Genomic DNA, 18,534 nt, shown 5'->3' on the forward strand with positions numbered 1-18,534 from the left:
GCGCACTGGCGGATATGTGCGAGGAGACGGCACCCTGCGCAGGCGCGCCGGCGGATATGTGCGAGAAGACGGCAACCTGCGCAGGCGCGCCGGGCATCGCCTTCAGCGATCTGCCGGCTGCGACGATGGCGGCCCGACTGAGGTGACTGAACGGTGAGAGCCCCGGCCGGAGATGCACTGCGCCTCACCACCCGCACCCTTATCACCCCTGCACAGATACAGGTAGAACGAACGACTCCAATTCGTAACGTAAAGCAGCACGAAATCCAGTGGAGGAGCGAGTTGGTGATGTTTGTAGGGGCTAAGATGGCGCCGTCACGTTGGAGGGCAGCGTTCAAGTGGCACTGGGCCCGCATCGCTTTGCTGTGACTCAATGCGAGCTCGCTGTCTTCCACTAGCCGCTGGTATATTTATCTCGAAGACGGACACAAAATGCTGGAGTAACTAACTCAGCTGGGCAGGCAGCATCTATAGAGAGAAGGAATGGAATGAGTGACCCTTCGGGTCGAGACCCTTCTTCCCAAAGATCTTATCTCTGCTATAGGATCTTTGCTTCTTCCCATTCCTTCTCTCCAGAGATGCTGCCCGTCCCGCTGAGTTACTCCTACATTTTGTGTCCATCTTCGGTGTAAACCAGCAGCTGCAGTTCCTTCCTACACGTTATATTGATCTCTCCGGATAAAGAGAATTCCTCCCTTTAGTGTTTTAATGTTAAAAGTGCTCCCAACGTACAGAGCTGAACCGAGCAATCGGGAAGATAGACGCAAAAATGCTGGAGTAACTCAGTGGGTCAGGCAGCAGCTTTGGGGTAAAGGAATAAGTGATGTTTCGGGTCGAGACCCTTCTTCAGACTGAGAGTCAGGGCAAAGGGAAACGACTAAAATGGACTAAAACGACTATAGACGGTGATTTTAGAGATATAGAACAAATACATTAAAGATGTAAAGACAAAAAAGTAACGATGCAATCAGGAAGTCGGTCATGTATGTAATATGACACCGATAAACCATTTAGTCCTTCAAAATGAAATCGTGTTAATCTTGATGGGTGTAAATGGATAGGGGTATACAATCTCTGTTGAGCCAGCGAGTCCTTCTGTTTGACGAGTATATTACGTGTTGGGGAACATCTCGGGTTTAACCTGTTCAACATGTCAGTATGGTGCTGCTTTCAGCAGGTGCACACATCTAGTTTTGGTGACTAATGGTCTCCAAAGGCTGGAGTAAATGACTCTATTGCGTTGTGATATTGCGGTACCTCACAATTTAGCTTCTATTTTATATTAATCTCTGCATTTGGTAGCACTCAGATGATGATCTGGAACACGTTTGTTATGTTTAGTCCTTAATGCAGTGCTGTTGTAATTAAGGTGATCCCGTTTTAAAAAAAAAATGTCACTTCTAAACACTTTATGTGGGGATATGGTCTAAGTAGGAGCATCATTAAGAGCATCCCAAAACCAACAGTAAATAGCTTGTTTTTGTTATATTAACATCTTTAAATTTTGAAGAATGATAAATTATGAGATTTTCCATAGAAAGGAGATAGTTACATCCCCTTGAGCCGTAGTAATTGAAATGAATGTAAGATATCGATGTGTTGTAAAACTCTGCTGTACTATTTTATTTCAATTACAAATCAAAGCTTTTTTTGTCCGTTATAATATTGTTTTTGTCCTTTTAATATTTGCTCAAGGCAAGACATACTTTTGAGAATATAGTAAAAAGACTAGGCTTGTATTCACTGGAGTTTAGAAGGATCAGGGGGGATCTTATAGAAACGTATAAAATTATAAAAGGACTAGACAAGCTAGATGCAGGAAAAATGTTCCCAATGTTGGGCGAGTCCAGAACCAGGGGCCACGGTCTTAGAATAAAGGGGGGGTCATTTAAGACTGAGGTGAGAAAAAGCTTTTTCACTCAGAGAGTTGTGAATTTATGGAATTCCCTGCCACAAAGGGCAGTGGAGGCCAAGTCACTGGATGGATTTAAGAGAGAGTTGGATTGAGCTCTAGGGGCTAGTGGAATCAAGGGATATGGGGAGAAGGCAGGCACGGGTTATTGATAGGGGACGATCAGCCGTGATCACAATGAATGGTGGTGGCTCGAAGGGCCGAATGGCCTCCTCCTGTACCTATTTTCTATCTATGTTTCTAAAATACCAGAAGATGTTCTATGTAAGTTCTCATTCCGTTTTTTTTTAACACTTCAATTTGGTAATATTATATTGTCAGCCAGTTCAATCATCTTCATTAGTCTAAATCTGGGACCCTTGAATACAAGTTGTTTACATAATGGATGGTAAATGCAAAATGCAAAGCAAGAAACATTTCTTTAAAGGCTTAAATTGGAACCCAAAAAGTATGTGGTTCATAACTGATATTACATACATCATCTGGATAAGAATTGGAATTTAAAATGACCTATTTTGTTTCATTAGTGCTCATGACTTTCATGGCTATATTCTATTTTGTTGCACAATGTGAGGAGTTTTGTATTTTAAAATATCAGTCGATTGTCCTTTTAAATTCTCATTCCTTTCTGTTTTTTTAAAATTTCAATTTGTTAATATGTTCTAAGCAAGTTCAATACCATTTTCTTTTGGGTAGTTACAACATTGAGTTTTCAGCAATAAATTTGTAAAACTGCATTGTTTTAGAAAAAAAAATGCAGCTGTTACTAATTGTGTTTATTCCTAAAGAGCTGTATCTTGGTACATGTGACAATAAACTCAACTGAGGACTGAGCCTTCTATAGTTCTGATAGATATTCTGGTATTCCAATAGTCCAAAGTGTAGTTGGAAGTGTTAACCTAGCCTGTAGAAATTAAGTGCAAATGTAGGGCATTGGAGACCGATGGCTGTTGATCATTGGTTTACTTTTTATTGAAGTTCTTTAAAATATAAAGTTAAAAAATGTTATATTGAGAAAATATTAAATTACAAAAACAGTATAATGGACACACAAAAAAACGTTTGATTTGTAATCTTGGAATACCTGTTAAACTTTGGGATAAAATAGAATATTTTGACATAAGATTTGTGTGATAATTTGCAGTTCTTGATGTGTATTCCATGAGCACTGTTTTGGAAATAAAGACTGCAGTAAGAAATGGGTTTGATCAAAAGTTCGGTTTTGTTTATAAAATAAATATAGTTCGGCAGATTTGTGCTGTTTTTAGCAACCATTATGTTAATATTCCCAATATTTTCTGTGAAATCCTGACATTTGTAAATGGTAATGGTATGCGACTTTGATGTTTACCAATAAGGTCATTTAAAACATTATCAGTGAGGCTTCAAGGAGTAATTTGAGCACTCTTCTGTCCTCGAGTATAATGGAAATCTCTTTGTATATTTGTTTGTTTTTTTTAATTCAAAATATATTAATTTCCATTTCATTTGTTAATTTATCTTTTATAAAGCCATGCCCCAAGTCAAGAGTGTTTTATTGTCATATGTACTGACAATGAAGCAATGGAATTTTTGCAATAGATAATTTAATTTTAATCTGTGCTGGTTAACTTTCTGGTTATACACAAATCCATGAACACAATTTTTAAGAGTTAGATTTTGCATCAGTCTTGATTGATTAAAATGCAACTAACTTTTATAATTAGACAGTCTGCTGTGATACTATGTCAGTTAAGTTTTTTTGGCCTTCCATCACAGCTATGTGATGGATGTTTATGTAAAATGTAATTATGTTGTGTCTGGGGTCTATTTGTGTGTAATGTATGGCTGCAGAAACGGCATTTCGTTTGGACCTCCAGGGGTCCAAATGACAATTAAATTGACTCTTGACTCTTGACTAAATTCATCATTCTTTCATGTTGCAGGTATATCTATCGCCATTCTTCGCATTGTGATTAGAATTTTGAACCCACTCTCGTCTGAAAACAACATGGACGAATTATAGAAAACCTCACCCTGCACTACAAGTTCCTAATGGATACAAGCAAAATCAGAGAGACATTGTTTCGGAAATATGTACAGATTTGTGAATTGAAATTGAGTGAAAAAGATCCCTTGTTGGACGATGCAAGCCTTAAGAAGATGGCTACGTCCTTACTTGATTCATATCGCCAAGAACCGTTTGAAATATTTAAGTCATTCAGATTTTATGATATTGTGGAGAATTCCTTGAAGACGCTCAGAACATCAAGTTTAAGTGCAATTCTTACTGCCTTTGGAATTCTGGAGACTTTCTGCGTTAACCTCTTTCTCTATCCCTGGAAAAAGGAATTTAAAACAATAAAGGTACAGTATAAAAATTAATGCTGTGAAATAATGTGACACGTAACCATAACTATTTGCAAATTATAAATAAAATGTTTAAATTCCACCATGGTGATTTTGGAATTTAAATTGCAGCAATTCAATACATCTTGAATAAAAACTAATCTAAGAAATGCTGACCATTAAGCTATGGAACTGTACAAAAGCATTAATTACTTGTTCTTCGGGGAAGCCAAGCTTCCGTCCTTTACAGTACAAGCTTCTAGCCTCTACCACAATGGCTGACTCTTAAACAGCCCTCTTGAAATCTCTGCAGAGCCACTGGCATCGGGGCAATTATAAAGTCAGTCTGTCAATAAATTTAAAAACATTTTTAAAATGTTGATCTACCATTCCTGAGGCATCATATCTCTCCACAGAACAACCCATGCTCAATGCTGTTCACTGTGAACTATTGCCTTAATATTGGCCTTTTCCCCAGCCACTTTATGCCTAATGCAGCCTCCAACACTCATGACAATCTTTTAGTGAGCCTTAGTTAAAACTTCTGGCGCGCTCTAATCTCGGGAAATGGACTGGAATTATATCCATTCAGTCATGAAAGATCACATATGAGCACAGTGCATTCCTTCCCTCAATTTGTCTGTGGCCTTTCCTCTGCTTCACTGGAAAATTGAAAAGGAGTGTGGGATGGGGTCCAGGTGAGTTGAGAGGAAGAGTGGGTATTTGGCCCCGGTTAACCTTAAATATATTTTGCAACTTTACAAAATTCACTTGTCTATTCCCTTTCTTAAAAAAATATCTTCATGCCAACTATCATTTAGGCAGAGTTCCAGAACTCACAAACTGAGTTAAAACATTTAAATTAATACTCCTCTTGGACATTTATGGGCACTGTTATCATCAAGCAATGTTATGAACTGAATTTTGTTTGGAAATGGGAATTTAGACTTGTTTTCTTCTTCATCGCTTGCTGTCTCCCCCGCAACCATTTTCTAATTAAACTGATGATAGCACCTCTACTATTTATTCAAAAGAAAAGATATAGAATGCCACTGATTAAACAATGAAAGCAGATCATTTTAAGATGAGATGCATAGAACAATAATGAGTATTCAAACCAACTAGCTTGTTCCTATTTCAATGGTGTACATCAACTTATTTAAGGATTTGCCATGATGATTTTATTAAATCTGTTGTAACTGTAAAACATTCCTTATGTTACTAAAAGTTTTAAAGGAGTTTAGCATGGCTGGTAAAATTATCCCCTACTAAACCGTCTAGGTTTATGGGATTGCTGTTGTACATCTTCGCTCCCTTCCCATAACAGAATGTTCCAAGTAATAGCTTATCCACAAACCTTCACACAGGGATGTTACCTGAAAAGTTATCCAGATTCATCTTTAGCTTCTTTCTTATTTACACAATACTTTTAAGATTTAATATTCTGCAAGCATGTGGTTAGTTTCCATGCAGAGGCTGATGAGTTCCAGTTCTGTACCTCAACAACATCGCTTGATTTTTTTTCCTTAAGTCTTTATTATAATGCCTTTCTAATATTTTTGCAGCTAATCTAAATGATGAAAATGTAAGAAGGGAAATAAAAGTTTTGGCTATTAACTATTAAAATCAGCAGATCTGTGATAATGGAGACAATAGGAGCAGTCGGGTAGCCTATGCAGTCACAGGAGTATATACAAATTGCAGGCATTTGTCATTTTTAGAGGAAATGTTCATCTGAAAATTTACAATTTGGGACAAGATGTCCTAAATGTAGAAAAGGCATTTCCTGCTTTGTTTTTATGAAACATAAATTGTTACTGTCTTTCCAAACCTCCAGGTTTGTAGATGAGTTCCAGTTAGAATCTCATATTTACCTAATGTGTGTATATAAGTTTTTAACAATTTCTCCTCTCAATTGAATAAATCTGTAAGAAAATGAAATTAACGTAGGTAACATTTACAAAGTGATAGAAGTAAGATTCATCAACTTTTCTTTCTATTTTAGACTTTTACAGGGCATTTTGTCTACTATATCAAATCTGCAATGTGTGAAGATGATGTCTGGAATATCTTATCTTTCATCGGGTATCACTATGAAAAGGAAACCTATGAACTGAAAAACAAAGTAAACACTAATCATGTGAAATTCATTTCTTTTGAGCTTTTCTTGGCTGGAATTGAGTGTGAGAATTTACTTGAAATCTATTCGCAAATTAAAGTTAAGGGTTATTCGGAGTTTAACGTAGTGCAAGAACGAAAGAAGAGCACAGATGTGAAAGGTTGCATCGATGCCATGAAAAGACAGCGAAGATCAACAGAAGGCTTGCATACGTCAGTGGCTCAAATGGACTTCCGCCGATCAGACAGTGACCGGTTAGCAAATAGTTTTGTGAAACACTTGATGTACAAACCTTCAGCTGGAGAGAGTGATGACACTTACTTAGAAAAGCAGTTGAATAAAGTTCATCTAACTCCTGCACATCATAAAAGGGAAGCAGTTTATGGCTCTTATGAGGACTTAAATGATGAGATTTTTCGTCCTACACCATCACTTCTTGCCATGTCAAGTTCCCCGCGTGGAGGGTCAGAGAAATACTTGCAGTCTCCCAATGGTAGCTGGAGAGCAGAAAGCAACCTCAACACTTCTTTCCATGCAGTTGATGATGATTTGGATCTTTACACAGCTGAAGTTCCTCGAAGCACTTTATCACAAAGATGGACAGAAGCACCAAACAGTCACAGTACAAGATTGACAAAAAGTAATGAAGTAAGAGTTATGTACCATGAAACTCCACGTACTACCAAAGAAAGTGTGTCAGGTTTCAGTGCAGTGAAGTGCCAAGTGTGTGGAATATCAAGTGGAACGTCAAGTTGCCAAAAATGTGACAATGTTCTTTGCAACCAATGCCCTTGTAGACATGAATATCCAAGAGCAGTGAGTATCTTAACACGTTCTTCATCTGTTCAAAATGATCTGTCTGCAAGTTCATCTCCGAAAGAGAAATGTGCATACACTACCGCACCACAGTATCAAGAGTACTTGCCCAGTTCCAAGAGCACCAACATAATGCGCTGTGGATTCTGTGATAAACCTGGTGCAAAGTTCACCTGTGTGAACTGTTCTAAGGTCTCCTGCGGCGATTGTAAAAGTGATTATCATTTGGATTTCTGTGGCAAGAATAAGTCGCATAATTTCTTTCCAAACAACCAGCTCAATTTCAAATCTAGTAAAAATTATACTGTATACAGATAGATTGTATAATGTGGAATAATGATGCATAATCAGCCCTAGAAAAATCTGAGCGAGGAATTTTTTGAAAGCTAGCAGATTGTAGAAAGAAAATTCTCATACAATTGCTCACTGTGATCTGTTGTACTACAATATGCACCTTGAGGTATTTAAATTGCTGCTATATTTTTCAAGGGCTGGTGTAAGCACATTAAAAGCTGCTTTGATCTATAATTCATACCAGAGATACAGGTGCTTTCAAAACTTTGAGCAACCATATTTGTAACTACAAGTAAATGGGACGGTTTGCAACAGTTAAAGGAGGATTTAACGTAAAGTTGTCAAATGTTTATATAAACTAGCCTTGGTATTGATGTGCAATTTTCCTCTCGCCTTTTTCTAATGTGATTGTGTTTCATAATTATTTTTTACTTACAATAGGTGAGCAAGTGTGTGAAGGAAACTCCAATCGCTTTTGACTTATCCATGCAATTTTTTTTTTGTTGATGACTTAAAATAATTTTATGATTGCTTGTATGAATAAAACACTGCACCTGTAAATGCTAAATTCTGGGGATTTATTTTGGCCTACGGTTAAATTGTTCTGAACTTAGACTACACGCATACACTGAATTATTATTTTGTGTATTTACAACACAGTGCTTTTTTTAAGACAAATAGTGAAGTTCATAAAAACCCCCCCTTGGTCATAAGCTAGAATACAATGTACAACAGTCTTGTGGCAATGAGCTAAATGCAATATATATATATATATATATATATATCAAATTTGCCATTTCGTTTTTTTACTTTTGTCCTCTGTTACTTGAGTGCCAGGTCAATTCTTCACCGTCTCAGTTTAAGATTGTATGTGCCACCTGATGTTAAGCCAATTGTAAATTGTTACAACTTTTTTCCACTTGTTCTGCTTACAAAACCACTGACTCATCTTGGGTGTACATTTATGCTGTAGAGAGGCCATTAGTAAGAGTTTATCAGATTGCTTTTACCTTGATATTTTATTCCTAATGTGCACTTTCCAACTAGGATCGGAAGATTACTGTTGAGACAAGTAATTTCCACATTTTGCCTAGATGAATGAGATCACATTCACTGATCCTATCATTGTTTTGTTGGAATGATCAGACTCAACTCATTCCAACAATTATATGCTCAACCTGATTATGTGGTGCATGGCATGTTATTATATCAGGTAGTGAAGATACCCTCGCATTTGTATTGAAGCTTTTCATAATCTTCTGAGCTGCTTTACACCTAATGAACAACATACTAAACTGTCGCTAAGGAAATGTGGCAGTCAGAAGCTAGCTGCTACAAACAGAAATGTGAACATGTACAGCTAAGCTGAAAAAGTATGCATCCCAGAAGAGCAGATATGGCATCAGTTTATCTCCAACTGTGGAGTGCAAGCATAGAACTTTGTGTTCTTCTGTCTGGGGTGTGACTTGATCCGTAACTTGACGTGCTACCATCTGAGTTAATGCTTAATATCTTATACTTTTTCTGTAAGTGATCGCAGCGTGTTTCCATACACAGTCTGAACCTTACTGCAGAATGTTATTATTCGCATATCTGGGTTCAATACAGTGGTACATGGTTTTATGAGGTTCATATTTGTCACCAGTGTCACAAGTCTATTCTTGGTAATCAGGAAAGCAGTTGAAACAAATAGGAGCAGTCCATTTTGTTGTTCTTGTCTGTAATAAACGTCATAGCTGCTCAGTGTCTTGGCTCCAACCATTGGTCTTGATTCTAAAGTATTTTTACCTTGCCTGACAAGATATGTCTTGAGCATTTTTCAATTTATCTCTGACCACAACTCAAACTAATTGGAGGAGAGACTGAAATTTGCAGTCTTTGTGACATTTGAATTGTCCAACTTAATGTTCAGTTTCCCGGCGCAGCTTCAAATGAAGTTCTCGAAAGAGATTTTGCGGGGGGAGGGGAGAAAAATTGACGATGGAAGAAAGCTAGGCAACAAGACTAACTGGATTGGACTTGCTTAGAATTGGTGAGAACTAAAATATGCTTCATTGCTTAAGCACTTATTTCTGCATTGGACAGCTTAGTGTGAATTGTTTTCATAATTAACCGCCCTAGGCCTATACGTAAATATGCTACCCAACTTGCCAATAACTGTATTCTTTGAGATCTTGTGCCAAACAATTTGCAATTTTCTAAAGGCACACCAACCAGAGCTTTGAGTAAAACAATGCTGGAGTAGATCAGGCAGCATCACTGGAGGGAATGTGTAGTATTTGTGCAATACTTAAGATTTCAGCATCTGCAGCTCCTTGTGTCTCGAACCAACCGTTGTATGACTATGACAGTCATCCTATTTTCTAAAATTCCTATTTAGAGTCAACAGCATGGAAACAGGCCCTCTGGTCCAACTTGCCCGCACCAACCAACATGGCTACATGTCAACACACGTGCCTGTACTTGGCCCATATCCCTCTAAACATGTCCTAGCCATGTACCTATCTAAATGTTGCGACATTTAACTGAATTCAATTAATTTCAATGCACAATCTCAACTTTTCTGCAAATTTTAACCAGACCTGGATCTATATTTAGAACCATTGTTTAATGTAGTTCATGTTTGTGATTTGTAGCCAGCGTTTTGTTATGGCCAATCCGGAAAGCAGTTGAAAGGAAAGGAGAAGTTCACGTGTTTCTAGACTAATAAAATTCAGTTACTTTATAAAAGTTGATTTTTATACTTGTACCTTTTGTGATTTATGTGCGGGGATTCCTAATTTTCTGTTCCTGCATAGTTCTTTGTTTAAAAAAAAAAAAATCTATTTACAAAACACTCGATTAGTTTTTCAGAAAAGATGGTTTTACATTTCATCAACTTGGATATTTGGATTAATGACCCACACTTATGGGCCAAGCCAGTGTCTAAATTTGCAAATTTACAGCACTGCAAAGAGGACATTGATAGATTCCAGCAGAATATAATCTGTTTGGTGGAATGTGCAGGTAGCCCAGATGAAACTTAAAGTAGAAAAATTAGGTAATGGATTTTGATCGGAAGAATGAGATGAGGCACTACAGAATGCAGAAAAGTGATGAAGTAGTGCAGGAACAGAGGAAGATGCATGTGCACAAATCATAAGAGGCACTGCTGATTGGAAAAAATAATAATAGGACATTCACAATTCTGGGTTTTGTTAATAGAGGTATAAAGCACAAAGCCAATGAAGTAATGTTGATTCTATTAGAAAACACTGGTGGGATCGCAACAAGAGGATTGTGCTCAATTCTGGTTGCCACCTTATAGGAAGGATATGAGAGGGGTCAGAGATTTATGAAAATGCTTCTTGGATTGAGGGAGTACGATAGGTGGATTGGCCTAAACCTCTGAAATGAAAAGGCTGAGGTGATTTGATAGAAATATTAAGTGCGGGAAACATGATGTATGGTTATGCAGGTAGAGTTGCTTGAGGAAAGATAGAAAATGCAAATAAATATTGTTTGGTTGGTTATTTTGATTAGCCAGAGGATACCTGAAGTACAACATTTTTTGAGAAAAGATAGAAAAGGTTTAGGAAGGGAGTTCCAGAAGTTAGAACCTATATTGCCTCAGATATGCCTGTCAATGATAGACACATGAGTGGGGATGTCACCAAGGCCAGAACTAAAGGGGCAAAATATTTTCAATGGGTTGTTGGGCTGTAAAGATTTAATGAGCCCTGGGTTGTAATTTTGCATCTCTATTTTCTTGCCCATAACCATCAATTTTCTTAATGTCTATTAAATCAATTGTTCTCGGCCTCCAGGGGTAAGTGTAAAGAAGTATAACACTCTGATTAAACCAATTTCTTCCCATCTCACTGCTAATAATCTGATCTCCCTCTGTGATAGTGTCTCGAGTTCTTGGCTGAGGAGACAATCTCTTCAGAATCAATCCTCTTCAGAATCGTGCATTTTTAGTGAAATCATTACTCTAATTTCCAATAAACAAAGGCAATCCTGCCTCTCCAGAGAAGCTGCCTGTCCCACTGAGTTGCTCCTGCATTTTGTGTCTACCTTCGATTTAAACCAGCATCTGCAGTTCTTTCATTAAACAATCCTGTTCAACCTACCTCTTTATTTTCAATTCCTCGTCGAATAAATTACTTCATAAGCTCTGCAGCGCTAAATATGTCAGTTCACGAGTAGGGCGCAGTCCCAGCTTATGGATGTCTGATTTGCGTGCAGCCCGTTAAAGGAAAGCGTTTGGGAGACCGCCGGGATGGATTTGCTGGCATCTTCTGCCTCTTGGGAACTCGGTTGGAGCCTGCATTTCCAACGTAAAATGTTTGTTTTGAGCAGTAAACAGCGGTAGGGGACCAAATTGCACATAAGACCCCAGGTGTCATTGCGGCAAAGCTCTCTTTCGGAGTAGCGCGACTTCCTTCCTTGTTTAGTCCTGCCTTCTTTCCCTTAGCATATTTTTCCCAATGTAGCTTTTGCCCATGGGCGGAAATCCTGGGGGGGGGGGGCAATCTGGCTGGCTTGCAGGTAAGTCCCTCACTCACGTTATTTAGTATGTTTTTCCCCATCTCCCTCTTCCCCCTCCAAAGTTGGTTCTTCTGTTTGCCTTTATTTGCTTCAGTTTTATTTGTTGAAGTGTTATTTATCACTTTGTAGTTTTTGAAAGATTCAAGCGGGTGTCAGACGCTTTCTAAGGGCTGAATCGGCCCATTCGCAGGGCTTTTCATCGCCCGGCGTGGCTTAAAATCAAACTACTGCATCAAAGCTCCCGATGTTGAAGCCCCAGCCGGACGACTTCAAGCCGCGCTGGGCGATGAAAGGCCCGGCGAACGGGCCAATTCAAGCCCCAGGATTCAGGGCGGACGAAGCTGCTGTTGCTGGAGTTCGGAGTCGGTCACCAACCAGTTCAGCTCCAGATGTTACTGTCCACAGGGCCCACGTCTGAAGCCTCGCGTGTGTGAGTGTGCATGCATGTGCGCGACCGCCAAGAAATTGTGTCCCCCATGTTTTGATAGCGATTTCCGCCCCTGCTTTTGCCTCTTACATTCTGTAATGTTTATTTACATAACGTTTCACGAACCATCATACGATCTCCCAAGTATTGAACAATTACAAGTTTCTCACTGATTTTTGTTTCTTCTTGCCGAAGGGAATAATTGTTTCTTCTTGCCAAAGGGAATAAACTTGTTCTTCCACATTATTTCCACATGCCATCATCTTTCACGTTCCTCCAACCTGCCTTTCTCCTTTTGCAAGCTGTATTTGCTTCCTTCTGTTAGTTTTCGCAGCCTGGTGTGTGCAGATTAGAATTTGTTATACTTTTTGTCTAAGTAATTAAGGTAATTTTGAATGTTTGAGTGCTCAAGTTCACAACCCCAAGTGTAACGCTTCCTGAAACCTGAAAAGGGTATTTTTTAATAATATGTGTAAACAAGACACTCTGATGCTAGTTTACAAAAGAAAACAGTTCTGGAGAACATACACAGTTGATGTTTTGGGTTGGGATATTGCCTATCCATGTTCTGCTGAGACACTGCGTGACCTGCTGAACTGCTTCAGCACTCTATATCTTCCATTATAATCCCATGTTCTGTTCGATAACCAATTATTTATCCCTGCTAAAGCTATGCCCATCTTGTGAGCAGTTCTTTAATAATGCATGTATTCTGGGGATGTAGACATCGCTGGTACACTTTGCATTCCTTGACTGTTCATGCATTTCACTGAACTGAGGAGACAGTTCAAAATCAATAATATTCGTGAATGTGGAGTCGCATGCAGACCAAACGTGACAAGGATGACAGATTTTTTTTTCCTGAAAGAAAAATTTAAATGAGTATCAGATTTAAACGGGTCAGGTCATTAAGGAATCCAGTCGAACGTGTTTCCTGGTTGGCTTGCAGGTAAGTCCCTCGCTCATGTTATTTAGTATGTAAGAAACACAGACATCTTCAAGGTTGTTTTACTGAGATTAGTATATTTTATTTAAATTATAGTTAGTTAATAACCCAGAATTAAATTCTTTAGTGAGCACCTTTGGATTTTAACGCAGTTCAGAGTCCAGGATGTGGCCTTTAGTCCAGTAGCAACCACTGTGCGACTAAACCTCCTTCCACTCCAGCCTCATCCTCCATCCAACCCCCTGCCCCCTTAGATACTCGCCCTTGTCGTGTTTTCACCTCACCCTTTCCGACACAGAACTGTCTATCCTTGAGAGACTGCCTCACCTTTGCACCCACTTCCACCCCACTTCAACAATGACGTAGAGCTTTTTTTCCGTTGTCCATGGCCCAGGACAGAAAGGTCGGATTCAGAATGGGAGGGGGAGTTCAAGTGCTGAGCCACCGGGAGATCAGGTTGGTTAGTGCGAACCGAGCGGAGGTCTGCCTCACTTGGAAAGACTGCTTGGTCCTTGGATGGAGTCAAGGGGGGAGGTAAAGCGAGTGTAGCATTTCCTATGGTTGCAAGGGAAAAGTACCAGGGGAGGGGGTGGTTTGGGTGGGAAGAGACAAATTGACCAGGGAGTTATGGAGGGAGTGGTCTCTGCGGAAAGCTGAAAGGGGAATTGATGGGACGATGTGGCCAGTGGTGGGATCCCATTGGAGGTGGTAAAATTGTTGAAGGATTATCTGTTGTATGTGATGGTTGGTGGGATGGAAGATGAGGACAAGGGGGACTCTCCATGTTATGAGTGGGGGGAAGGGGTATCTCTCTTGAAAGTATCCAGAAAAGCATCCTCCACCGCCCTCTGAGGCAGAGAATTCCACAGACCCACCACTCTCTTGTGAGAAAAAGTGTTTCCTCATCTCTGTTCTAAATGGCTTACTCCTTATTCTTAAACTGTGGCCCCTGGTTCTGGACCCCCCCACCCCCAAACATCGGGAACATGTTTCCTGCCTCTAGCATGTCCAAGCCCTTAACAATCTTATATGTTTCAATGCGATATCCTCTCATCCTTCTAAACTCCAGAGTGTATAAGCAGAAGATTAGTCAAGCATGATGTCCCCTTCGTAAATCCATGCTGACTCGGACTGATCCTGTTACTGCTATCCAAATGTACCGCTATTTCATCATTTATAATTGACGCCAGCATCTTTCCCACCACTGATGTCAGGCTAACTGGTCTATAATTCCCTGTTTTCTCTCCCGCCTTTCTTAAAAAAGTGGGATAACATTAGCTACCCTTCAATGCACAGGAACTGATCCTGAATCTATAGAACAATGGAAAATGATCACCAATGCTTCCACAATTTCTAGAGCCACTTCCTTAAGTATCCTGGGGTGCAGACCATCAGGCCCTGGGGATTTAGCAGCCTTTATCTGCAAATGGTAACTTATATTGCTGCTGCTGCTTATCATTTCGCATTTAAAGCATCTTTGGGTGACTGAGAATATTTAATAACAGTTGCGTTGTGCAAAAGGTGCAAAGTCAAACTAGTTTGAACTACAATCTCAAGTTAGTCTTGCAGTGCTCAGATTTTGTTGCCCAGAGTAGGGGAATTGTGAACTGGAGGACATAAGTTTAAGCTGAGGGAGGAAAGATTTAATAGGAACCTGAGGGGTAACACGGGGTGGTATGTGTATGAAATGTGCTGCCTGAGGAGGTAGTTGAGACAGGTGATATCATAACGTTTAAGAAGCATTTATACAGATGCATGGATTAGACAGGTTTAGAGGGATATGAGCCAAACGCAGGCAGGTGGGACTAGCGTAGATGGGACGTTTTGGTCGGTGTGGGCAAGTTGGGCCAGAGGGCCTGTTTCCATGCTGTGAGTCGATGACTCCATGACCAACAGCATTGAATAGATGGATTTGTTCAATTATGCCAGGACCCTTCTTTACAGATAGATGGCGCAGTAGATCCATATTTCTACGAGAAACAAATTTTAAATACTTTCATTTCGGAGACAATGCAATAACTAATTTTTTTTCCTCCTTATCTTTCATTACAGTTTTCCAAATGAATTTGCAGTGTTAAAATACCACATGGTTCTTTAAAGATTTGGCTTCCCAACAGGTTGAATGCAGTTATGTGTGAAGTGATCACATTATGGGCATTCCATATCACATAATTTCAGTCCAGTCATCCGTCAGTTTGGAAATAGAAAATCAAATTAAGCTCCAGTTTCACTCTGAGTGCATCCAGATTCACTAAGCATCAAAGAAAACAATCTATCACTATAGCTGCAGGTACCGGGAGAATGAATTTTAATCACCTCAGTTATTACCATTGAATCTTTGATTTCCAAATCTGCACAAGTGCATCATCAGCCACCTGTTTTCACTATAACTTTATTATATTGGTTGCCATGGAAATACATTTGCACAATGAGCAATAGACAATATCTATTAATCATAACATGTCCCTTAGATATATAGGTTGTCAAACCTTTGTTATCTACAATGACTGAATGCTTTAGTAGTGGGTATTGTAATTTCAAATGGCATTATGTTCTTACCTTGACAAAGGGATTAAAATGAGAGCACACTAAATTATTTTATTTTGCATGGAAGTAGTTTATTTTCTTGGAACTAATTATATTTTTATTTTGGAAATGAAGTAACACATATAAATGTGGCATTTATAGAACAGCAGCTCACAGGACCTGAAAAATCCGCCTTGGTGCAAGACTCTTAAGTACTTCATAATGAAATTCGATCACATGTTCTCAGTGAACACAATGCATTTCTAAGGTTCTAGACTAGTCTTCTGTACATTTAATGTAAGCACTCTCTAAGCAATCATAGCATGTAGACAGCACAACAGGCCCTTCGGCCCACTATGTGCCAAACATGATGCTTCTTCGTCTTTCCTGTGGCGTGCACAGCCTAAAGTTGTTGGACAACTTGTTCTATATGATCTTCCATTTGTGCACGTCGAGTTAATTGCATTAGTCGAAACAGGGCGGACCACGTGAAGTTTACAATCTTCAACCCCCAAACATGATGCTAAATTAAACTAATCTCAGCCTGCACATGATCCATATCTCTCCTTCCTGCGTGTCCATGTGTTATCTGCATATCTAAAGGCATCTGAAATACCTCAATCATATCTTCCTCCACCGTTGTCCCTTGCTGCACCATCCAGCCACCCACCAGCCTCTGTGTATAAGAACAAACCTTCCTCTGGGCTTGTCCTTTAAACTTTGCCTCTTGCTTTTAAAGCTATGCCCTCTAGTCCATGACATTTCTACCCTGGAGAAAAAAGATTCTGACTCTCTACCTTATCTATACCTCTCATAATTTTATACACTTCCTTCAGTCTCCCCTCAAACTCAGCTGCAATATTTTAAGAATGGCAGGCAGTGACTGGTAGGGTGCCGCAAGGCTCGGTGCTGTGATTGCAGCTATTTACAACATACATTAGTGATTGAGATGAAGGAATTAATAGTAACATTAGCAAATTTGCAGATGATACAAAGCTGGGTTGAAGTGTGAAGAGGATGCTATGAGGATGCAGGGTGACTTGGACAGGCTGGGTGAGTGGGAAGACGGACGGAAATCGCTTTTTAAAACATGGGGTGGGGGGGGACACAATGAGGCCTAACATCTAGGGCAGGGGTCGGCAACCTACATCCGGCAGGGGTCGGCGTATTTTTTTTTCAATTCGTTTTCGCCACGTGGGAACTGCAGCCAGTCCCGGGGCAGGCGAGCTGACCTGGGAACTGCAGCTAGTCCTGGGCTGCTGGATTCTAGGAGCTGGCGGCCTCCAACTGGAATCGACCTTGAGGGCTCCGGTCACAGAGCATGTGGATTTACCATCACGGAGCTGGCTGATGGAGGCTGAGGTGGGTTTGCGGCTGCGACTCGACTTCGGAGGCTTCGCTTTTGCTGCAACATGGTTCACAAAACATGGTGGGGATTGTCCCCCACCTCTCAAAACATGGGGGGGGGGGGGGGGGAGCAGGTCCCACGTCCCCACCCTCCACCCCCCAGGATTTCCGCCCATGCGCTGATGCAATATATGAAATTATTAAGGGATTGGACACTCTGGATGCAGGAAATATGTTCCCGATGTTAGGGGAGTCCAGGACCAGGGGCCAGAGTTTAAGAATAAGGGGTAAGCCATTTAGAACTGAGATGAGGAAAAGCTATTTCACACAGTTGTGAATTTGTGGAATTCTCTGCCTCAGAAGGCAGTGGAGGCCGATTCACTGGATGCATTGAAAAGAGAGTTAGATAGAGCTCTTGGGGCTAGCTGAATCTATGGGGAGAAGGCAGGAATGGGGTACTGATTGTGGATGATCAGCCATGATCACACTGAATGGCGGTGCTGGCTCGAAGGGCCAAATGGCCTACCCCTGCACCTATTGTCCATGTATCTATGGTAGATCAGGTGGCTGGCACTTGGGATGTTGCACAGTTGCAGTGTGATGTTAGAGTGCAATGAGTAGAATTGATAAGGGGATCCAGTAGATATATGGACTTTCAGAGACTTTTTGATAAGGTTCCACGAAAGAAGTTAATGTGCAAAATTATAGCACATTTGATCGGTGATAGTATACTGGCTTGGATTGAGAATTGGTTGATTGACAGGAAACAGGGGGTGGCAGGCAAGGACTAGCAGAGATACTGTAGAGATCAGAAGATAGACATAAAATGATGGAGTAAACTCAGCGGATCAGGCAGCTTCTCTGGAGAGAAGGAATAGGTGATGTTTTGGGTCATCTGTTACCAGCCCTGATTTCTTCTGGCTTTTTCTCGCCACCAGTTTATTTCACGCTCCCCCCCCCCCCCCCCCCCCCCCCCCCCCCCCCCCCAGTCTGAGGAAGGTAGAAGGGTTTTGACCTGAAACGCAACCTATCCATTTTATCCAGAGATGCTGCCTGACCTGCTGAGTTACTCCAGCAATTTGTGTCTTATCATAGGAAGCTCCTCTTCCTATTTTCTTAGCTTCATTGTAACATCAAAGAGTCCTGTCCCTACATGAACCTCTGCTGGGTGTCCGGAACTGAATATGCCACCTTCTGTGTGTTCCCACAGCTATTGATCATCATAGCAGCACGGTGTGTATAAAAGGTAATAAATACTTTCTCTAATCAATACATTCCTTGCTCTGGCA

The 18,534-nt window shown here is 40.3% G+C and overlaps 1 protein-coding gene across 1 annotated transcript; it reads left to right on the plus strand.

The window, feature by feature from the left end:
- Positions 1-73: 73 nt before the first annotated feature.
- On the plus strand, positions 74-8,037 carry spata2 (spermatogenesis associated 2). The gene is made up of 3 exons (XM_055652488.1): positions 74-222; positions 3,838-4,258; positions 6,246-8,037. Exons 2-3 carry the CDS (start codon positions 3,947-3,949, stop codon positions 7,491-7,493), a joined length of 1,560 nt encoding a protein of 519 aa, XP_055508463.1. The 5' UTR covers positions 74-222; positions 3,838-3,946; the 3' UTR covers positions 7,494-8,037.
- Positions 8,038-18,534: the final 10,497 nt, after the last annotated feature.

This window comes from Leucoraja erinacea, chromosome 21, assembly GCF_028641065.1.
Source record: "Leucoraja erinacea ecotype New England chromosome 21, Leri_hhj_1, whole genome shotgun sequence".
NCBI classification, from domain to species: Eukaryota; Metazoa; Chordata; class Chondrichthyes; order Rajiformes; family Rajidae; genus Leucoraja; species Leucoraja erinaceus.

Bases quoted from the DNA above. Each gene is read 5' to 3' on its own strand.
- spata2 (XM_055652488.1), top strand. From the start codon at position 3,947: ATGGATACAAGCAAAATCAGAGAGACATTGTTTCGGAAATATGTACAG. The intron at 4,259-6,245 runs GTACAGTATAAA...TTTCTATTTTAG, and splicing joins AGGAATTTAAAACAATAAAG to ACTTTTACAGGGCATTTTGT.